The 24,489-nt window shown below is 38.4% G+C and overlaps 2 protein-coding genes across 3 annotated transcripts; both read right to left on the bottom strand.

Moving 5' to 3' along the window:
• Positions 1–1,304: 1,304 nt before the first annotated feature.
• Positions 1,305–9,373, bottom strand: LOC134665700 (lysosomal proton-coupled steroid conjugate and bile acid symporter SLC46A3-like). Of its 2 annotated transcripts, none has more exons than XM_063522659.1 (7): positions 8,428–9,373; positions 7,638–7,797; positions 3,764–3,865; positions 3,017–3,154; positions 2,551–2,634; positions 1,900–2,056; positions 1,305–1,465 (listed from the first exon to the last, which is right to left on the bottom strand). In XM_063522659.1, exons 1-7 carry the CDS (start codon positions 9,214–9,216, stop codon positions 1,366–1,368), a joined length of 1,530 nt encoding a protein of 509 aa, XP_063378729.1. In that variant the 5' UTR covers positions 9,217–9,373; the 3' UTR covers positions 1,305–1,365. The 2 variants fall into 2 exon arrangements, with proteins under 2 accessions (XP_063378729.1, XP_063378728.1); XM_063522658.1 differs by lacking the exon at positions 3,017–3,154 and adding an exon at positions 2,867–3,004.
• A 1,067-nt stretch (positions 9,374–10,440) lies between these two features.
• On the bottom strand, positions 10,441–24,150 carry LOC134665715 (proton-coupled folate transporter-like). The gene is made up of 7 exons (XM_063522683.1): positions 23,057–24,150; positions 18,457–18,616; positions 18,000–18,101; positions 17,187–17,324; positions 12,012–12,095; positions 11,208–11,364; positions 10,441–10,742 (listed from the first exon to the last, which is right to left on the bottom strand). The coding sequence occupies exons 1-7, from the start codon at positions 23,840–23,842 to the stop codon at positions 10,673–10,675; spliced, it is 1,497 nt and encodes a 498-aa protein (XP_063378753.1). The 5' UTR covers positions 23,843–24,150; the 3' UTR covers positions 10,441–10,672.
• Between the last annotated feature and the right edge of the window lie 339 nt (positions 24,151–24,489).

Here is a 24,489-nt window from a genome sequence, read left to right as displayed (position 1 = left end):
AAAACCGCAATGTAATGAAACTCACATGCGAGTTCTTGCAGAGAGAGATGCGAGAATTCGCTTGCGAGTTTTATTACATTACGATATTTGATCAGTCGGCTGAATAGGATGTACCTCAATTGTTTGCATTGTAACTCGTAAACTCGCATGCGAGTTCGCTGTCTAAATGAGCCTTCATAAAGCAACAAAAAAATAGTTGAACCACCTTAACAACTGTTTTTTTGACTAAACAGAGTGGGTTTATATAATCTATAAAAAAGGTAAATTAAAGGTTAGGTAAGGTAAAACTATGGCGATTGACGAGTTTATCGAAATGCCGGGAATGCGCAATCCAGCTATAATGTTATTACCTACATTTAGTGTCGCGATGTCATGCGATTACCTATATGCCAGTTACTTGATTTGGTTAAGGACTAATTGTCATGGATATTATTAGGTTTAGTGGGTTTAGTATGCACTACACATAGGCAATACAATTATGTTAAATTGTTACGCTCCGTTGTCCAATTCGTATACCTACGTGTTGGGTTCATATTCATCCGTTGATTTTGATACACGCGGCTAGAAACTCTACTACTTCCTACTACTCGTACTTACATAACTCAAACAAGGAGGCCAATTTGAACGTACATTTTGACATCAAAGTGATATCTAAATGAGTTCATTGAATTATCATTCGCGCATGTATTTCGCTTTTGAACTTGTCCCGTTCATGCGTTGGGGCGACCGAAATGCGCGGCTAAAAACAAAATGGCATCATTTAGGTAATATTTTCATGTCAAAATGTAAGTTTCAATTGACCTCAAGGATAATTGATGTAAAATAGGTAAAGTAGGGTTATTTGGAAGATCCAAGAGTATCGCAAAATGCACTTTAACATCTGGACAATAGAGCCACAATATTGAGCATCCTGGCCACTCGGACATGTGATGGTTGGATGACTTTACTAACGGTAATTAATGTGTTACGTGCTTTAAACTAATCGATGGTTTCCAGATAAAACCAGTAAAGTTAAAACTGCAGTGGAGGCAAATTTGACTAGCTTCAATGCATTTCAATTTTGTGAAAAATTCATCGCGATAAATTCATCGTGATGATTCAACGCGATGTTCTCGATGAAAAAATAAAACAAAGTAGGCATTAAAATATCAAATTATTTATCTTACAAAAATGACGGCATATAAAACAGGTAAGTACTGGTGGTACTGAAACTATTTTTAAACTAAGAGAGTCAAGAGACTATCAGAGAATACAAGCATTTCAAACTTTATTTTGGGGTAAAATTTATTCGACTTCTCCCAATTATGGGAATTCATAATAACAGATATGAACGGGGATATTTCCGGAGAAATCCCACGTGAGAGTTTAGGCGGGAACTATACCAACGTCGCCAGGTGCAGGCGGAGTCACGGGGCCATCTAATCTTTTGTTCTTCAAGTCTTTTTTGTGCCGATTGTAGAACCATCTAAAAAAAAAATCGACATTGCCGTTTGTTGCCGTTACAAATTCAGAAGTCCAGAATTTACTAACAGGTAACTGAACCTACTTACTTTTTATAAACAATGGTTTTAACTTTTAGATTGCGAGGAGGTAGCATATTGTTGTTTTAAATTTCACGACCACGGCCACTTCGGTCAGGTCACGACATCCTACTTAATATGTACCAAATATAATTTTTAAAAGGTTATAAAATCCTAACTTAATATCCCGTTTCAATAGAATGTTATATATTAAATGATTAAAATTCCTGTTTTTAGTGGTTTCTTTTTCTCGACTCGTATAGGAAGAACATTGTCACATCACTAGTCTGTTAGAAATTGTCAAGTGCTACCTAAGTGCCACGAGTTACCGATGTGTATTCATTACTTTTAAATTATGGCACATCGGCGAACGTCTTACCCGAATATTCCCAAGGCAGGAATCGTGGCTGCAACACTGAGTAGCATGAAGGCGCCCGGCAGCGCGTGCAGCGTTAGGATGTATACTCGGGTATACAGCGGCGCGAAGATAAGAGGCATCAGTGTCTCGGCCACACCGAACAGTGAGAACACCTTGCCTGTAACACAAGAGCCACGGTTAGAGTAAAGGATGACTCACACTTCTTTTTCTATGAATGGTGATCGGTGATCACGTAATGTTTTCTACAGAATACGAAGTGTCGGACGCCGAGGTCGTACCCGGATCGTTCTGCGTGAGTCATCTTTTACTCGTAGTCCAAAATTGGAGAAACCTCGAAGCATAATCCCTCTTTTGCTCTTTAAACAAGATCTCTGTCACGATGAGAAACAACCCCTGCAACGGTACTCCTTCTCCAAAAGTAGAGTATGCGTATAGTGTGAAAAGAGACCAAGACCTTGCTCAAAGATCAATGGAGTGAGTTATGCTTGGATTGGAGTTTTCTGCTGCTATTCGGTTAGAAATTGACTCTTCTTCCAAATCTTCCCCCAGAACCTCTCCAAGTAACAATAATCACTTAATAAGTTAAACAGTAAACACATTAGGCCTTTGCGTCGTAGTCAATTAGAAGGGGATTTTCAGATGTTAACTTACCTAATTCTTTATACGAAACCAGCTTGGAGGCTATGGACTTCAGAGCGATGGCTGATGTTCCATTCAAGATCTCAACGAGGGGACCTAGATACATAAATATCCTTTAAAACTGATAAAAAAAAACATTTTTTTGAGCTGGGCGCTAAACGTGATGTCGAACGACTTTGGAACGTACGCTGAAGAAGATGATGAGTAACACAGATACATTTCAATTTTTTTTTAAAGTACTATTTGATAAACGTTGGTTTAGAGCTAAACATTCTGTGATAATTTTGGAAAAATAAATTAGGCGTAACATTCGCTGAAATAATTTTACATAGATACACTTCGTAATCGTTCCTAGCGAACGCCATGAGCAGGGCTCCGAGGATTTTGCTGGAGGTGGATATGATCTCCAGCATGGCATCGTCGGCGTGAAGCCTCCGGCTGAACACGCTGATGGAGAACAGCGTTCCTGAACACTTACATAAATACACTTCATAATCGTTCCTAGCGAACGCCATGAGCAGGGCTCCGAGGATCTTGCTGGAGGTGGATATGATCCCCAGCATGGCGTCGTCAGCGTGAAGCCTCCGGCTGAACACGCTGATGGAGAACAGCGTTCCTGAACACTTACATAAATACACTTCATAATCGTTCCTAGCGAACGCCATGAGCAGGGCTCCGAGGATCTTGCTGGAGGTGGATATGATCCCCAGCATGGCGTCGTCAGCGTGAAGCCTCCGGCTGAACACGCTGATGGAGAACAGCGTTCCAGAACACTTACATAAATACACTTCATAATCGTTCCTAGCGAACGCCATGAGCAGGGCTCCGAGGATCTTGCTGGAGGTGGATATGATCCCCAGCATGGCGTCGTCGGCGTGAAGCCTCCGGCTGAACACGCTGATGGAGAACAGTGTTCCTGAAAACAGCCTTTATAGTCTTACTCTACAGTACCGTAAAATGTGCCTACTTTGACTTAATCAGATTAATTGGACTGGTTTTACACCCCTGACCAATTAAAACTTTTGTGTGTGAAAGTTTCAAATATTTCGGAAATTAGTCGAAAGAAATATACCATGATGACTTGTGAACGTCAGCTGTCAATCCGTTGGTTGGTCGAGGAACTCGAGGAACGTTACGTACGTTTCTTCACTTAGAAACAGTTGTAGAAATGATTCTTCCCAATAGGTAAGTAATGTACTTTTGGAGAAAAATACTTCTCTCTTACCCGCAGAATGAGCGACGAAGTTATAGGTGGAATAGATGCTGAATCTGACTTCATCCCAGTTGAAACGGTACCGCATAAATATGTACATCACGCTAAGCTCCCCTGAAAGAAGGCGGAACAATTATAAATAGGTACAGTTGTTATCACCAGTATAGTATCTAAACGCTTTTGGGTATTCGCTACGTGCATAACTATGGCGCCACCATAGCGGATATGGGAACTGTTACTAATGTGTCAGGTAATAGCTGTCAAATAGTATGAAATTATCATGCCATGAAAGTTCACATTTGGCTCGCGCACTTTGCAACCCATATTGAAAAAATACAATACTTTTTTTGACATTAGGTGACGATAAATATACTCCTAGGTCCTAGTTACTTAATAATGAATAATGTACATACGAAGTTACAAGTTGCTCATTTATAAACGTAAGGAAATACTCGGATTGAATTCGAAATTACCAATTATTACAAACTAGTGACATAATCCACTTACAGATCAAGGATACAGAGGTATACGAGTATATGCTGGTCCGCCAAGAACATACTCGGTCCGCTCGTACAAGCAATGTTCACTGTCTATATGGATATGAATTTTGATGAATCAAAATTGACGTGAGCGCAGCATCCGGCCGTAATTACGTGTTTGTGTCAGGACTCGTCTATTATTTCATATAATCCTGATACTATTAAGGTAAAAGTGGGATAGATGCCCCGGGGGTATAGTTGCCTTGATTGCAATTACTTTAGTTTCGGGAATGAAATTAATGTTATTTTATTTATCTATCGACAGACTCTGTAACTACAACTATGTTGACCGTGTTGCATATCTCTGTGCAATTGCATGGGACGGCTAGGTGCGATCAAAGTGTTTGCGGGATAAATATCCTCTTTCTCGCCGCGGCATTTATCTTAAATGTAATTTACATTTATCAAATATAGGGGATAGTTGTCTCAAAATTTAGAGATCCGCAATAATCGCCAATACTCTGGAAATATCAAAGATATTGTTTATTCCTTTCATAAAATTAAAGATAAAAAAACCTAAGTACCTACGCGTTTCACAAATAAGGCATCTTGCTTTTTGCACTAAGAGATAACAAGTAATTTTAAAAAGTGGGGCATCTATCCCACTTTTACCCTAAACGAGCGATACGTTTTGTTTGTAAAGTACCTACAGGTTGAAATTTACAAACATTTACCTAGAAAGCAGGAACGTGGGGAACACCAATAGTAGGTATTCCTGGTTTCTAGGAACTATATTTAGTACCTACACATTAACATCATAAATAGTAAGCTGCTAGTACATAATTAGTATTCTAGTGAATGTCGTATCCCTAGGTTAGGTAGATTGTGTTCCATTTCTAACCGCAGCTGCACTACCGGTACTGAACGCGTCGCTGTCATTGTCAATTTCCATAGTAAAATTGACAGTAATGCAGCTGCGGTTAGAAATGGAATGTTACCATAGTCAATTACTAAAGCCCTACAGGGTGTCATGTTGTACACAATTCTATGTAATAGGTTAAGATGCAATCTGCCGTATTCGAACTTCAAGATATTCACAAGAGACGACACACGTACTAGATCCATTCTAGGTAGTTGCAGCGCAATTCGGCCAACCAATGTCACTTTTACGTTAGATAGAGTAAGATATCTATTAGATGTGAATTGGATCTCTAAGTCATATCCTGTGGAAATCGTTCAAGAGTATTTCCAGAATCGCGCAAATGTCAAATTTGACAGGTTAGATCTTAAACATATCGTTATCGTATCTTGGTGATGTCTAAAAGATATCTATTTCAAAATCCGAATCGGACCCTAAGCAGGCGTGTCTCACTCCGCGATTTCGTCGCTTTGCTACAGGTAGCTAAAAGTACATCCGTTCGGCCCCAATTTTGGGGTTTGCCATAAGCCGCGCGTGGCGCTGTCGCCACCTAGCGGCCATATCTGTGCTGGTCGTAACAAACACGTTTTGTTAGAGAGTGAGTCTTCTGTACTTAGTACTATTATTTATTTTATTCTGTGCCCTAAGATATTATTGAGGAAAACTGTATGAAAATTACGCAATGTTTGCTTTCTAGTTATTATCTAAGTGCTAAGGTACTTAATTGTTGACGTATAATATAACGAGCATTTAAAGACATGCATGGTTATCATACTAAGGCGGATCCTCGCGCCGCCTCGGTGTGTAAGCGAGAGAGCGGTATGCACATATAATAGTGATGTTCCGCTCGCACATCAGAGCGGCGTGCAAATTCATTCAATGTAAAGATCAATCCGAAAAGTTAAGAACGTCGGGTAGGTACCTACTTCGAAAAATTGACACTTATGTAGAGATTATGGGTGATTTTCGGAATTAGCCGACGTTTACATAGTTAGCAAGTTCCATAGAATGACACTTTAGTTGGAATTACCCGAATACACTTTAGGCAAATATTTATGCTGTTTTGCATCAACATGTAAATTGAGGTAATATACTATTCATGCTTGGATTGCACGAAATAAACTAAGTATTTCATAACAAATACTTTAGAACGTCGAAGATAAGCGACCACAATAAAATACATATTTGACATTCGTTAAGTTTAGTGATATGCGACTAAATAATAGTCCGTTCTGATATTAAAATAATGTAAACAATGAAGCGCTGGTGGCCTAGCGGTGAGAGCGTGCGACTTGCAATCTGGAGGTCGCGGGTTCAAACCCCGGCTCGTACCAATGAGTTTTTCGGAACTTATGTACGAATTATCATTTGATATTTACCAGTCGCTTTTCGGTGAAGGAAAACATCGTGAGGAAACCGGACTAGTCCCAATAAGGCCTAGTTTACCCTCTGGGTTGGAAGGTCAGATGGCAGTCGCTTTCGTAAAAACTAGTTGCCTACGTCAAATCATGGGATTAGTTGACAAGCGGACCCCAGGCTCTCATGAGCCGTGGCGAAATGCCGGGATAACGCGAGGAAGAAGAAGAAGAAGAAGTAAACAAACAACAGAACACGTGACTCTGTCAATCAGTACGGTCACCACCAGCTAGCAGTCCAATTGGAACGTGCGCCTGACATCAAACCGATATTTGAATGAGACAGTCCTTTGACAAACTTTATTATCCTATGTAACTTAAGTATACTGCGAAGTTTATTTACCAATAACTAACAAAATAATAATAAAAACAACATTAAAATTAAAACTAAAATTTAACAGATCTTAAATTAGCTTATAGGTAAAAATGCTCCCCAGGTCACCTTCGTTTGTTATGGTGCCCAGGAGGCTGGCAGTGTTTTATTTTTGGATGGCCAGGCTTATTCTCTGGCCGAGGTAGCTGCCAGCCCTCTGGTCACCTGTGGTGTCGATGAGACGCTGGGACATTTCCTTAAATAAGGCTTTTGCGCTAGGCCCCCACGGTCCCAGAGTCTCTACGCCAAATGGCGCAAATATGTATCCCTCACCGAGAGGACAGCATATTTGCGCCGCCTTTTCTGTTAGTATCATAAGTATTGATGAATCATATCCAGTTTGCTGTCATTACCCGTTTTTCACGCGAAGTTGTGAAGTTTTGTTAAGATAATCATTTTCCTTATAACATACCTAAAAAGTGGTTAAACATACGAGGCACGTAAGTCACGTTAGGGGCAAACGATATAAGGTAGAAAAAGTCGGTAGAAGATGCAAACTTAATAAGTGTTTTAAATGTGTGTTAATCTTGGGATTCTTTTTAAATCCTAAATTGTTTCTTAATACTACAAATGCGAATTAAATTTAAAAATGATGAGCACTTATTCAATCTTAATTATAGCTATATTATCTTTTTGTTAACTGTTCAGAAATAGATTTTGTTTTACCAATCTAATCTATTTCCATCTCACAAAAACTTACCCCACATAGGTCCAAACGTAAGACAGACGACAGTAAGAATGAGACAGATCCGCAATCTCCTGTTGTTGTCTCCTTTTTTAAACACTATGCCAAGTGTTTCTTTTAGACTCGCGAAGTCGAAAAAATCCAGCAATAAGGCGGTGCAACCCGGAGATTGGACCTTGACATAAAATGAAATAGGATCTGGGCTATAACCGCGAAAATGGAAGTTCGAAAATTCCGGAGATTTTTCTCTGTCCTCTAATTACGCCTTCATTAGAGTAAAAGAGAAAGATCCCCGCAATTTGCGAATTTCGGTTTTCGCGGTAGCCGCTCTGTACATGATACGGGGGGATATAAAACTATAGGGTTTGCTTTAAAAGCCGCCGTCTGCTGCGGGCGACTGCCAGCCGCCCGCGACCAACGACGTCCACTTGAGGAGTTAGTTAATAGTTATCAATTTATCTTCAATCTAAATACCTAACTACCTATCCTCAAAGTTTTAAATGTCGTGTCATGTATTAGAAATAACAGGCGTATTAAGTTGTAAGGCTTACTAAATATACCTAAGTAGGTACCTGTTATTTTTCTAACAAATGATTCATAAAAATGAAAATATAAAAACTGTCGTTTATGATGGTTGTTTACTGACAGTGTAAGACTGCGATTGATATGTTGAGTACTTAGTTAATATTTAAATACGTTACAATAGATTTAAACTAAAAGTTAGTTTAGTCTTATAATAAGACCTACCTACAAACTATTTCCTGAACCGTCTCAGTAAAGTAGCAAAGCAGTAGGTACTACTCACCTTTTCCCTGGTCTCAAGCCACGTGTGATCTTGTAAAAAGAAATAAACGTAGAAGAAGTTGACGCACTGCAGGCTCGCCGATATACTGAACACTCCGTAATACCCCAAACGCCTCAATAAGACTCCACTCAAACCCATCCCAATAGGGAAACCAACGGTCATACACAAACTCAAAATGCCCATTCGGAAAGTTCTAGTTTCTTTCGAAGTTATATCACCTAGATAGCTGAAAGTGGCCAGGAACATTGTATACCAGCCACCCGTAAGGGCCGGGAAAAAAACTTCCATAGCTACCGTCCATTCTACGCTGACTTCGTAGAAAAAGTACGTGTTTATCATGTTAAGGACACAGGTCAGGAATTCTCCAATGATAGGCATGAGCATGCAGATCTTCCTTCTACCAGTCTTGTCACTCCACGCCCCGACGAAAAGCATCAGGATCGTCGGGACAGCTGTTTGGATAACGGATTTCCATCCTTGTACAGATGCTATTAACTTCTGTACTTCGTCTTCTTCGTTCGTATGATTCGCTCGCTTTCTTAATCTCAGCGCGGTGCACACTTCATCCCCAAAACCCAGGTTCACTCGACAAGCCTTGTCCAGGTTCAGATTCTGCGTGGCCAAGATGGCAAGAACGCTTGGCATAACAAACATAGCTAACACAGGTTCCACAGTAATGTTCGATTTGATGTATTTAAATTTTTCTATCACAGTCATTTGTTCTATCTGTTTGACATCCTTTTTCAAAGGCGATTCTTCTGTCGTGTCATCTTGCGTTTTAGTCTCCATAGTGCTAATCCAATTCGATAGCTCAGAAAGATTAAATAATAGATTATTCTTGCACTATTTGCCGATTAGTCTAACGATAATTCACATCCTAGTATATACACCCGCACCACTCAATAGACAGAGACTGATGTTGAATGTTATGTTATGTGGCCGGTCCGTCGCTGTATGCACTATTGTTTGACTCTTAGTAAGCAAACAATCACAGCTTAAGTATGACAGTATACTGGTATTTCTAAGCACGACTGTTTATCGGACTTCAATTAAGTAAAGTACCTATAATTGCAAAGATTTTTTTGTAACAACGGGAACTTTATCGTGTTAAATTTTTCAAAAAAAAAGTTATAACAGAAGGTGAACAAATAAAGACACAACAATATGTCTAATTTTAAATATGCTTCTTTGTATCAGATCTGTATCCTACGTATCTTATGTTTAATGCTCCACAGTTATCTCGACACAGAATATAGTGTGAAACTCTTGTACATATTTTATAAGTTTACTGTTATTAAAGTTAGTTTGGTAAAAATAATGTATTTTTAATACAATTTTAGGTACAATGTTATCAAAGGATGGCAATAGTGGAAGCTCAATAGATAAGAGCATTCGAATCGAAATCGGTTGATAATAGCATATAAATATATTTGCGAAACCAAAGTTGCGGGTTGAAATCCCCTTCTGGTCAATGTTTAAATATTATTTGGACTTCAACACTTAAGTAGGTTAAATATTTGTGTGTAAATATTTAAACTGTGCCGCAGTATGTAGCCATATCACAGTAATGCGTTCACAAACATTAGAGCGACTGGGATCGAGAATAAACTAACTCGTATTGAATCCAAGTATGTGATAATGATAATATTGATGGTTAATATTCGATGGCGCCGAGTTATACAATAGGTATGAGTGCAGCTATTGTTGAAAGATTGATAGGTAATTCACATCTAGAGAGGAAAAACATTACTTCATAAAATTTTATGGTTTTCTCGACTACAGTAAGACGTTTTTGATGACGATTTTGATAAATCAGGTGTTAATCGATTCGTTTTGTAACATCAATTTAATTTATTAACATTATTAACCGACGACGTACCAAAAGATTTTCTAAAAAATGTCGTGGGTCCGACTTCATTAAATTAATTTAACAATTAAAGAGTTTTTATTGCTCTTGACTAGAGTGTGGATACGAAAGTGATGCAGATGGTAAATTTAATTAAAATCTGAAGGAATCGTTAACTAAGTATTTTTATTAAATATCTCTCATTTAAACATATAAACAAACAGGCGCACAAAACCAAAAATATAAAATTGCTATACCCTTCTTTGTAGGTATGATGTCTAGCAAGATGTGCTAATACTGCATTATTTAAAAAAGCAGCATGTCAGAATTATTTCGATTAAATTGCACTGTTTTGACAATGGACAAATTTTAGTTGTAGAATTCATTTAAGTCTAGAATCTAGACTTCTTTATTGGCATTTTCGGCGGCCGCGAGACGATTGTCCTCTTTCTGCTCAAAATACATCCAGCTGGAACAAAAATAAATTAGTTAAGGACCGACTCCGACCAAACTCCGACGACAGTGAATGAATTTTATACAAAACAGGACTTTGTAGTTGTTTATTAGGTGTTTGGCTAAAAAAAAGGAAATATGATTTTTTCAATGTGCAAATTCACCATCAAGGGCAAAAATAGATAGTTTTACGATACGTACGTGCATAGTCGACGTTACCCTACTAATTAGCTCCCTTACAGAGCACTGCAGACTAAAGCAATTGCATGATATATAGGTGTCTTTGAGCGCTCATACTAATGTTTTTGCTAATGAGAATTTCCTGGAATGACTTACATACATACACAGTTACACACACACGTTCACAATTATACGTTGGTTCATGAAAAAAATTAATCTCGAGGTAAAGGAGGTCTAAGAGGAGGGATCAATGTATCTCTAGTCGAGACAAATTACTGGTTAATAAATTTAAATAACTTGCCCAAATATAGCCACAGCAGGAACCGTCATGGCCGCTCCGAGCAGGAAGACCGCCCCCGGCAGGAAGCTGAGTGTCGCCATGTAGACCCTGGAGTACAGAGGCCCGTACACTAGGGGCATCATGGCTTCCGCCAGGCCGAATAGCGAGTTCACTTTACCTGCAAATTACACTTGACCTAGGTGACTATTTCTTAAAAATATAATACTTCTTAATTAGTTGCCCAGCAGACCCCAGGCTCTCACAAACTGTAGTAGTAAACCGAGTCTAAAGCTAGGAAGAAAAAGAAGTAGGGCCGGAGTTGCTGCCGAAACGGTCGAACACCTCAAGCGGTGCAAATTATACAGCTGTCGAATCTGTATCATTCATCCGTTTTGGGTGGAAAAACTCGGGCCCTGGCGACCTGGAGCTCCCATTATTAGTTTAGATGCTATCAGTGACCAGAGGGTTGGCTAATTTCTTGCCAAGCGCATAGGGGTTGCCATCTAGTGCGGCAACCCTGCCAGCCTTCCGGGCATGCTACCGTCGGGCTCCGAGCTCAAGCATTTATTTGTGAATAATGTGAGTATGTATAGCCTTTTGTCGTTTTTTTACAAGCAAATCATGGAAAAAAGATTTTAATCAGTTTCCGATGTTTGATTGGGTTGAAATTTGGCATAGTTAAGTAGTAGTTGGCTATACGAACTCTGTGATAAAATAACGCAATCTTTTAAGTTTGGGCTAGTTAGATTCGCTTGTCGATAATAATATAATAGTACATAGTTTGATTCAGGCTACGAGATAAACAATATTCTTAACTATTTATACCTAATTCTTCACTGGTAACCAGTTTGGAGGCTATGGACCGCATGGCGATGAAGGATGTTCCGTTGAAGATCTCAACCAGTGGAGCTGTAACAAATACGTATTTAAATGTATCTGTCTGAGGGAATATAATTAATTGAAAAGACCCAACCTAACGTAGTCTTTTTCGTAGTCACGTAAGAGTAGACAAAATTATAGCAATGTTACCTAAAAACTATCACTGGTGTGATCACAAATTCTTCATAGAAAATTGGCTAAAAAGCGACTAAAGCGATCAATACGGTAAAAATATTTCGTGTGCACCAACAACAGTCTCTCACCTTGAAAATAATTGCACGATAACAAAATGCCTTGAGGCATTCTCTACCAGTCAACCATTGGGTCAAACAGAAACTTGTACTTAGTGCAGGATTGTAGACCACGAGAAGAATTATGAATCACACATCTGATAATTCTAAACAAAATTCTAATTATAGACTTACTTAAAATTAGATTTTTATCAAGAATTAATTCATTGCCATCCCGTGAAGGGCATGCTTTATTTATATCAGCGAACATTACAAGCATCAAGGATGACTCACGCTAGGCCAGGCCGGGGCCCGGCTCGCAGCTTCCAGCGCTTTGTTTTCTATGGAAAGTACCACGTGATCACCGATCAGCCGTCATAGAAAATTACATATGTTGGACGCCTGGGCCCGGGCTCGGCCCGGTCTAGCGTGAGTCATCCTTTATTTATATGAGTGAACATTACAGGCATTATTAAGCGGATAATCCCATATTGTTTAACTCAACAATGGAATGTGTAACACGTGTATTGTCGAGACAAAGCCGATTGTAAACACTTCAACTACGTATCGTGTCAACGTTCGGTGTTGATAGATATGGTTGAAGACGTGAACACACCAATAAAATTATATAAATTGGTAAATAGTAAGTACCTAAATAAATATTGACGACCGGTCTAGACTAGTGGGTAGTGACCCTGCCTATGAAGCCGATGGTCCAGGATTCGAATCCTGGTAAGGGCATTATTTGTTCCTGAGTCATGGTTGTTTTCTATGTATTTAAGTATTTATATCGTTGTCTGAATACCCACAACACAAGCCTTCTTGAGCTTACCGTGGGGCTTAGTCAATTTGTATAAAAAATGTCCTATAATATTTATTAATTTATTAATTTATATTTATTATAAGGTCGGTTTATATTAGGTACAGGCGTCTTTAAAACAGATATTAAATAACAAAATAAATAAATCATAAATGTAGCCCTAAATTAGCCTGAGGCATTGTTCCCAGGACGCTGGCCGCGTTCCCCCTCTGCACAGCCATATTGGTTATAATCTATCTATCTATATCTATCTATCTATCTTCTATACATATAATAAAGCTGTAGAGGGTCGAAAGTCTGTACATGGAAGATATTTGAAAAAAAGTTGGCTGGGGATACTTAGAATCGATAACAGAACACGTTCCAACAGTTTTTAGAATTTTTGTCTGTTTATCTGTTTTTCTGTTTATCTGTTTGTCTGTTTATTTGAACGCGCATCACGTGAAAACGGCTGAACGGATTTTGATGCAAACTATACTAATCTGTCGAGACAATCTCCGGCCAGGTTATAGGCTATAAAAATTCAACCCTTAAAAGGGGGGGTAGCCACAACACTCGCTTGATTTAAGTTTGCCCCTGAATCTTATGGCGCTACTTAGGAAGGAGGGGCAAACTCTTTTCAAATATGTGCTACCACTATTGAGTACCCTGGTAAACTAACAGATGGCACTGAAATTAATATGTAGTGACATCAATAGCCACCGAGGAAGGTTTTTGCCAAATTAACTCTAAGTTTAGATGAGAAGGTACGGACATCAACAAATTCAATTGAATAATTATGTCGATTTAATAATTTATTTTTATTTAGACAACAAAATTAAACGACAGTAAATTAATTACCCCTCATTGCACAGTGCCATCTTTTTCACGACTACCCAAAAAAAAGAGAGAGAGTGTATTGTGTTTTTAGCGATCGTGTTTGTATGTAGGTATGTATATATTTATTTATCTGAGTTTCTTTATTACACCTTAACTAGAGACATAGATGGCGCCACTGCCATCCGCAAGCAGCAAATTTGAATTGCTCTGTTTATTTTTTGTTTATTTTAAATTATTTTGTGTGTATTAAGTGACATATTTTGAATATTTTAACTAATCACAAAATCGCTGTATTCTGTTAAAGAATACACTGACATGAAACGCGATTAAAATGTAAATATTTTTCTATTATAATTTAATCTGACATTGTTATATTTTATGTTTTATTGTTTTTATTTCTTATTGTTTTTAGCTGTTTGTTTGGAATTTTATTTTAATTTGACTTTGCAATATTATTAGTTATTCTGACATTATATTAACTAGGGTGCCCTAGCATTATATACATTTTGACCGCTTTATTTTGACATACATAGGTAACTATTTGACATTGTATTTAGTATGTTTATTACGCTCTCTGATATTTTATTTTACTGTATTTGACTATTACTTTTAATTGTTGTTATGATTATTTGATTGTTTTATATTTTTTACTTATTTTTTAATTATTTTAATGTATTATTATTGTTTACAATCTGACGATCTTTTTGTGAATTCATGTTATTTGGAAACATTATGACATTTATGACATTGTTAAATATCATGTAATTTTCAATAAGAAATAAATTAATCTAATCTAATCTAATCTACTTCTGAATGCCTTAACCTTAGCCCGATGTACGTGACACGCTGTACGCTTACCAAAGCCGGGCGCCGAAGGCGCCCTCATAGTCAAACCTTCGGGCCAGTGCCGGATTAACGAATAAGCAAAACAAGCACGTGCTTACTAGGTACTACAAATCGCGCTCTAAAGAGTATGAAACAATAAGATTAGAGAAATTATTTTAAGAAATTATCATGCAGGAAATTATTAATGTTATAATTATTTGAATAAGAAAATACAGCGTAATGTAATTTACTATTTTTTATATATTTAGCAACTTACTGACACAAACCTAATTCCACGCGGGCGGAGCCGCGGGCACAGCTAGTACTGTAATATTTTGTAATTATCATAAGATTATAAGCAGGTATTATAAATTTATAACAAAGAAACTAAAGGTATTAAAACAACCGTTCTAGTCAAAGTAAGCGATAATTGTATTATTGTATTTTTATAAGCACCTACTATGACTAAACGCAACGGAACAGACGGCGGAACGAAAAGTGTATGTAAATATCAGTACTCTTTTTTCTCCTACCAGAATACAAGAGGCTTGTGTTATGACACGAGGTATTTTATATACCTAATCTAACAATTTGACGTTTATTATTTAAATTGTCCAACTAAAATAATAGAAAATTTGCTACGACGAACAACTGTCAGAATTTAAATAGAATACGGCTTTTAACTGAAACAAATGAAGAATGTTTAAACCTCTCCGCTGATTTCGAGAGATTCCAATCCTATAAGCTTCTGATCCGCCAACTTCGTATATATAACACATTATTTAAAAGGGAAACGAGAACTTATTTAATAGTGTATAGAGTTTATATTACAATGAGATACAATAAAAATGTAATGATATCCTGAATTACTGATAGGCCTGTCTAAACAATACATTATACATGAGTGATATTTCGTAGTTAAATATAGGTTATTCTCAAAGGAATTTTAGTACCTAATAACTAAAATTGTTTGAAATTTTGCCTAAATAGAATTCATCATGCGGAACGATTGGAAATTACGATTATGTAATTTTATTTGGCTCTGACCTCATCCGGTAGGTATATTAATGTGCTATGTGGTCGTATCAAAACCAGTTTTAAACCATAGCAAATCGATAAAATAGAATTGACCTCATTCTATCGAGTCGGGATCATATTATGCTTAATATCTGGGAGACCAAGCTTTGCTCGGAAAACATATAAAACCTCAAAAATGCGCTTTTTCCCAGAGATAAGACCTAGCTAGATCGATTTTTCGCCAAAAACCCTAATATAGCAAATTTCATTGAAATCGTTAGAGCCGTTTCCGAGATTCCCGAAATAAGTATACAGCCTGCGGCCTGTAATACGAGCAATAAATTAAACTGTAGGCTGTACTCCTCATACTGACCAACATTTGTTCAGCAACTTTTAAAAATAAATTGTGGTTTGATTTTTATTGCACTTTAAAGTTTATTCTAAGACGCAATGTATTGCGAATTTTGTTATGTTTAAGGCGTGACAAGCAACGTCAATCACAATGATATGGCGTGGCGATGGCGTCCATTGAAGATAATATTTATTTTGTATGAAAAATAGGGACTCTAAATACTTCATCATTTTTTAAAGTTGTTGAACAAAAGTGTCATCGTTCGAGGAGTACAATTTATGTTTTAATTATTTGCTCGTGTTACAGGCCACACCCGGTATATGTATATAAATAAATATATCTACAAGAATTGCTCGTTTAAAGGTATTAGATTAATAGAGTGTAATTGAATATGCTGCTACAGTCTTAAAAGATAAAGTTTATCATCAACATTATCAGGCCTATTCGGATTTCGAGATGATCACAAGATCTAGAGACGATTTAGAGATCAACTAGATCTACATTAGATATCGACTAGATGTGACTTGGATATCTAAGTCATAACTTGTTGAAATCGTTCAAGAGGACCTCCAGAATCGCGGAAACGTCAAATTTGACATATCTATCTTACAAATCTTTAAATTATCCATATCGTAACTTGTTGAAGTCTAGTAGAAATCTAATTCATTTTCCGAATCAAGCCGTATGTTTTTGTTTGGTGTTATGAACATCTCTCAAGTCCGTAGACTATCCAACAGAAACCACGACTTACGTTATGAACGTCGCGCCAACTTACCAATGGCATATGTTATGCAACTTACCCAAATATATCTCCGTGGTGGTGGTGGCGAAGGCGAAGATGAAGGAGGCGAGGATCTTGCTGGCGCAGGAGATGATGCCCACCACCGTGTCGTCCAGCTTCAGGAAGTCGCTGAATATTCGCAACTTACCCAGATATATCTCCGTGGTGGTGGTGGCGAAGGCGAAGATGAAGGAGGCGAGGATTTTGCTGGCGCAGGAGATGATGCCCACCACCGTGTCGTCCAGGTTCAGGAAGTCGCTGCATATTCGCCACTTACCCAGATATATCTCCGTGGTGGTGGTGGCGAAGGCGAAGATGAAGGAAGCGAGGATCTTGCTGGCGCAGGAGATGATGCCCACCACCGTGTCATCCAGCTTCAGGAAGTCGCTGAATATGCTGATCGAGAACAGCGTGCCTGAAACACAAATATTTACATTGTTATTAGGTACTAATTGCAAAAAAATCTCATTTAAAACCGCAACCAAATCATAAATATAATACATAGAGTTTGGGCTTTATACGAGTACATACAGTGCTAATGTCACCGGGTTATGTCTCATGAGATGAGGTTAAAGTAGGCCATCCGACTGGCAGCGACAAAGGGACAGGAAGATCGGAGGAGGACTTGAGAATACCTACGATTGTCAAAGATATGTTTACATTTTTCGCCTTATTACAAAGGAGTAAGGTGCAAAAGTGTAAACATATCTTTGACGTCGACTGTACATGCATGCCCGCCTGTTGCTATCTCTATTGCACGCGTATTGGTGGTGTATATATTGGTGTCAAGCTTGAAGACTCGCAGTGACATTGCTTACAACCGGCATCATGGGTGGGACAGCAATATAATTCATCGCGTGCAATAGTGATAGCAACAGGCGGATCAATGTACGAAAGTCTATGGGGAGAGCATCTCTGCTTTATCAAATTGAAAAGCCACGGTATATTATTGTCGGTTTAAAAATCGACAGAAAATATGCATCGGCACAAGAAATACACATTTTGAAGATGTTAAAATTTTCTTGAACTTCGCTTACTTTTCGGTGCGAAAATTTAAATTGGGGATTTGGGAGTTAATCGTCCAACTTACCTACTAAGTTGGTTATGATGCTATACGTGCAGAACATGCTGAACTGCACCTCGTCCCAGTTGAACCGATACCTCATAAACAGGTACAGCACGTTCATTTCACCTGCAGGAAGAACATCTCAACTCAAATAGACACCAATCAATAACCAAAATGTTTTTCGATGGTTGTAAATGACAAGTACTTAAAAACAAATATTGGCTTTGTTTGCGAATAAATATATCACTGGCTGCTGGTGCTGACTAAATTTAACAGTCTGAAGGTTCTTACAGTAAGTAGAACGCTACATCATGGTAATGATGTAGGCCCACTTAGGTTTCTATATTTGCCGTGAAGTGGTCCAAATATGACGCACTCGATCACCATAAGCACTACTGCGCGATAATCGTGCATGCTACGGCAAGGGTCTATGTAATTCTTTAGTTTACTATTTGTGACCATAGTGTTAAATCATACTTACCGTGAAGTGGTCCAAATATGACGCACACGACCACAATAAGCAGTGACACCCGCAGACGCCGCCGCCGCGACCCGCTCCTAAACGCCACGGTGAGCGTCTCGCGCACATGACGCGCGTCGAAGAAGGAACACACCCAGCCGCGGCAGCCGACTGGCGTTTCCTAGAAAACAGACCAATATATTTGATATAGATGGAAAAATTTGCTCTTTTCATGTAACGATACATTTATATTAAGGGGTCTTGTACAAATTGGGTCGATTGAAAATATAATAGGTATGTGAGGCCCGATTCATATGAGGTTTGAAAAAAAAACCGGGCAAGTACGAGTCGGACTCGCGCACGAAGGGTTCCGTACCATAATGCAAAAAAAAACGGAAAAAAATGCAAAAAAAAAACGGTCACCCATCCAAGTACTGACCACGCCCGACGTTGCTTAACTTTGGTCAAAAATCACGTTTGTTGTATGGGAGCCCCACTTAAATCTTTATTTTATTCTGTTTTTAGTATTTGTTGTTATAGCGGCAACAGAAATACATCATCTGTGAAAATTTCAACTGTCTATCACGGTTCGTGAGATACAGCCTGGTGACAGACGGACGGACGGACGGACGGACGGACGGACGGACGGACGGATGGACGGACGGACGGACGGACGGACGGACGGACAGCGAAGTCTTAGTAATAGGGTCCCGTTTTACCCTTTGGGTACGGAACCCTAAAAATGGGTAAAATTGCAGAACTTCCGTCGCCTTCTGGAATTATTGCATTTTAAGTCTGATGGCGCTGTTTCGTGTAGCAATAATCCTGGTTTGAGCTGTCAAGATTTATTTTGCGATACTGACTCCAGACTCATACAGATATTGCCCACTGCACCAACAAATCTATACTATATAATACTTAGAGCTAAACCTTATTTGAGTTATTTTGTATCCCTTTGGGTCTTTTCTGTCTTTATGTTTATGTTTTTTCATTCAAAACTTCAAATTCCATCTAAATCTGTTCAGCGGTTTAAGCGTGAAGAGGTAACAGACAGACAGACAGAGTTAGATTCGCATTTATAATGTTATAAGTAGGGATTAGTAGGGAGTAGGGATAAACTACTTATACGTTTTATTCCTCGTACGTCTTGATATAAAGCAAAATCTTTTATCAATTTTCTATTGTTTGCTACATTATATACACTATTCTGTTTATAGATATTCTGGTCCGTCCTTCTAAACCCTCTACTTACTAGATACTGTGTGTGGTTCTTATCACAGACATATAATAATATCATGAAAACAAATCCCTCATATACCCTTATATGTAATTTGGTACGAGCGCGAGCGTGATCCATAAAGAGTAATGTCACATCAATAAATCAATAACAGAGTTTTATAATCTGAATGCCTGTCCATAATTTTTGTTTTATGCGTGGTTGAGGAAAAGCGATGATACTGAATGGTGTGTGTAAATATGTATAAACGTTCTCGGGTCTAAATTTTTATATTGTTTGACGATCGCGAAAGTGCTATGTAAATAGACAAACTGCTGTACAAACCAGCTAATAAGAAAGTATTTTAAAGAGCATTAAAACTTGAATTACATTAGTTTTAAATCGTATTTGTGTATGATTGAAATCCATTTGAATGGTACATTGGTACATCAATTTAACGATGATGGTACAGTCCGCAATATTTATGGGGGGGGGGGGGGGCGTCAAAACTACTACCATTTTTCAATAGCTTTTAAAAATCCGTCTCTATATGTAAAACAATGTGGCAGATACTTTTAAAAACAAACTAGATGTTACTTCTATTTTTGTTTAGTGACGAGTTGTTTTATATGGATGCGTATTCAGAAGTGCACTTTGTAGAAAGTCGGCAAACTTAAAGAAATTCTAAGAAATTTTGACAAATTTTACAAAAAATAATAAAAGTATTTAAAATTTCCCGGTAGTTTCAGTCTTTGAAAACTTATCCCAACTTAGACTTAGCTGTAGTGCTGACTGACCATGACATGATATGCACCGTCTATTCCGATGTACATCTACGAAGTAGCAAAGTGGCAGATCGCGTATGGCGCGCAATCCGACAATGATCCACAATTTATGTCGCCAACACAATGCGGCAATCGCAAAAGGAGAGGCTCGGACATTGTAATTTACACGCGTAGGTCGTAACGTAGGTAAGAAGGATGTATTACGCACTTTCATTGCCTAACTGTGGGCGGAATTGCTGAAAATACACTAGACTTTTTTGCTATAGGTACCTACTTAATATTTAAAATGTAACTTAAATTACGTCGTCAGATCAAAAGTTATTGTGACTGTAAATTAAATGCATTAGAACGGTTGAAAAATATATTTGGAAACGCGGTCATATTATAATATTGAGGTTACCGCATGACATTAGATATTTCAAAGGATATTATGTATTATTCTATTACTAATAAAAACAATTGCTTAAATCACAGAATTACCACCGCTTCTTACTTATTAGCTAGTTTTTTCACTTAGTACTTAGGTACATATATAAAAATATTTGACATCATTTACATCTGGCTTCATAGCTCTCAACGAATGTAATTTTGATGAAATATGACATTTTGAACTGAAACTGGTTTGATGCGGAAAAATCCATATTTACCACTTCCAATAGTGTGCGTCGCGAAAGTGTGAGTTCCCCTTTGTACGCGCGCAATTTACCACTTAGCCGTAGGACTAACTGACGGACAGGCTTAACGTACGCTTTATCGTATAGTGACCGAAATAAATCTATTAGGTTACGTGAGCTGAAAAGCAGAAAAGTAGTCTAGAATAAGAAACGAAAAAGTATAGCGGTAATCTAGTCGTCATTGTGTTAAGTTAGGACAAACTGGAGAATATATATGAGAAACAAGACCTACCTAATAGTAAAATACAAAAAAATACACACACTTTTTTTGCTTACTGGGCTTCCATCACCATCTTTTGCACGTCTACCTAATAGGTACTCTTTCTAATGAGTCTTATAAGTCAACAGGAGTGGTCATTTCTCCATACAAACGTACTCCTCGTTTTCCTCCGAGGTTTTTGAAGCTAGAGCAATGATTTTTTCAACACAGATTAATATTGTCAATATCTGTGTCGGACCGTTTTGCTTTTTTTGTTTTTTAAGGCGCTAGAGCCCTTCATAAATGGCCAAAATGGCCTAATTGACTATGCCGCAATGAGAGGCGTGGCATTCAAAACTGATATCAATTAGCCAAAAAAGCAAAACGGTCTGACACAGATAATTTTATAATCATTTAGATTTCCAAATTTGGTTACGATTGGTTAAGTTTTGGAGGAGGAAACAGAGGTGTACGAAACCTCGATTTTTGAGATTTTTACGCAGGATTTTTCGCCTTGTCCTTATCGCACTACTTTTAGGTGCCGCTTCCGTTAGCGAGATGGGTATATTTACCTAAAATATTTAAAACTCAGCTCCTGTTTCGTCTTAACTCAGAATTTTTCCATTGAGGAGTTCTTTTGGACCTTCCGACTGCATAATTACAACAGTTTCACGTTAACATATTATTGCATTGTCATCAATCAACACATTGCGTACCTATGTGCCCCAATTGTAAAATATTGCTAAATAAGTATTATTTGATGTGTTTAATTATAGATATATGAACGTATTTTGTACGAAGAGATACTGATTCTTATTTAAATAAGGACTGTATGTGAGGTAATATATTATTATTGTGATACGAGGTTATATCCATCTAAACATGTTTCTGAAGTGCTACAAGCTACCCACGTGGGTGTACCCATGAGAGGACTAAATATAACCACGTGGACCACGCATTCGTGCGGAATTATGTTTCAATAGGTAGGTACTCCTTCGGCCTCTATTTCGAGTCAAAATTATCATAAAAAGATAACTTTATCCTGCAAATATATACCTATCTATTAAGAGCCCTTCAACGTGCACACTAGCGCCAAAGCTAAATAATCGTGATTATTTAAATTTAACGAAGGATATTGAAAAAAGGGGGCCGCTACGTACTCTATTGTGTATTTAAGTACCTTTTGAATACATCAAACTAGTTTTTATGTTGCTGGTTTCGTCGATCTAGGAACTCAAAACAAAAACGGCCGTTTTAACTTTGGACGCATAGATTGACGAATCCAGCAACATAAAAACTAGTCTGATGTATTCAAAAGGTACTTAAATACACAATACAGTACGTAGCGGCCCCCTTTTTTCAATATCTTTCGTCAAATTTAAATAATCACGATTATTTAGCTGTGGCGCTAGTGTGCCCGTTGAAGGGCTCTTAAGGAAACTCATTCGGTGTAAAAATGGGCCGACGTAATAAAGAAGACTTACAATTTTATTCTACAATCTCTCTCACAAAAAGGTCAATAGCCTAGAAGAATAAAGCATCTCTACGTTTCGCTTTATTTCCGACCTGATTTACTAACCTTTTGTAAACACTGAATACGTGCAATTTGTTCTCAAGGAGAGCATTTAAAAGCAAAGGTAAAAAGCATCTTCAAAAGGCTTTTGAGCGAGTAATATTATAAAAGGACAATGCGGGATTGCTTTCATACCAAACCATTCCGTAAATTAAACTTTAAAGTGACACTTACTTTTTGTCTTTCGTCCGATATTACTGGATCCTTTAGTCTGATATATCCATAAATCAAACTGGTGAAATATAAGCAGTTTGATATGAAGAATATACCGTAGTAACCTATCTGTTGCAGAAGAATACCGCTTAGGGACATGCCTATGGGTATTCCTAGCGACATGCACAAGTTGGCCACCCCCACTCTGAATGTCCTCATCTCTTTGGTGGTCACATCGCCGATGTAACTGAAGACGCCGACGCACACCGTGATCCATCCTCCAGTGAGGGACGGGAAGAGGTCAGAGAGTGCTGTGATCTCCAGAGGCAGCTCGTAGAAGAAATACGTGTTTAGAATGAAGCTTGTGCAGCACAGGACTTCCCCCACTATCGGGAGTAGGATGCACGCCTTCCTCTTCCCTGTTTTGTCACTCCACGAGCCGACGAACAGCACTAGTATGCAGGGGAACGCTGTTTGTACGATATTCTTCCACGCTTGCACTGACGCCGTCAATTTCTGCACTTCCGCCTCTTCCAGTGTATAATTCACAGTTTGTCTCTTGTTCAGCGCTGAACACACTTCATCACTATACCCTAAATTTACTCGACACGCCTTCTCTAAATTTAAATTCTGTACAGCCAGTCCGGAGAACACATTTGACATAATATAACACGCGATTATAGGTTCCACTGTGATATTAGCTCTGATTTGCATTAACTTTTGCCGCACACCTGACTTTGCCACTTTAGGTTCATTTGGAGTTTCCTCTTCCACCGCTAGCTTCGCGGCGGTGTTTATTCCATTCATGCTGACAATTGTCCGTGATCAGATGTACTTCAATCAATCTAGATATATACTGTGAATGGAATTGTTCAGGAGGCGTTCATCTTTTTTCTTGGCCATGGTGGCTTGACCAAGTCGGTTATTTGAGGTTAGTCCATACCAGTTTCAGTCCTGCGCACTGTTGTTCTGTGGTTTCGGCCCGCCAGATAGACGAGGAGAGACTAAAGGACTCTTGTCTTAGATGATTGCACGGATACGGGTCCGAGTGGTACATTAGAGGCAATTGGGCTAGCGCGCGCAGCGGCGGTCCCCGCGAGTGTGCGGGCGCAGCCTTGCTGTGAGGGCCCGATTATCCCATTAGGCCAATGTCTGCCGTATGTGAAACAGCGGGCGCGAGGCGTTTAGCACGGTCAAGGTATATCATCACCTTGTTACTTATGGTAGGTACTCGTGAGGAGCATAAAATATTTTTTGGTAGTTGCGTGAAGCTAGGTATAATCAATCACAGAATGTAGAATAATGAAAACGCAAAACCTGACTCAACGGGTGTTCAGTTCAGTTTCTTTTTAAATAATGGCATCTGTCCAGTGTGGCGTGGGACACACAACCTACTGTATTAGATTGTAACAATAAACGAAACAAATATGACTACGTATAAGAACAGGTACAGG

This window comes from Cydia fagiglandana, chromosome 7 (genome assembly GCF_963556715.1).
Source record: "Cydia fagiglandana chromosome 7, ilCydFagi1.1, whole genome shotgun sequence".
In the NCBI taxonomy this organism is placed as follows: domain Eukaryota; kingdom Metazoa; phylum Arthropoda; class Insecta; order Lepidoptera; family Tortricidae; genus Cydia; species Cydia fagiglandana.
This window is presented reverse-complemented; position numbering and strand designations above follow the sequence as displayed.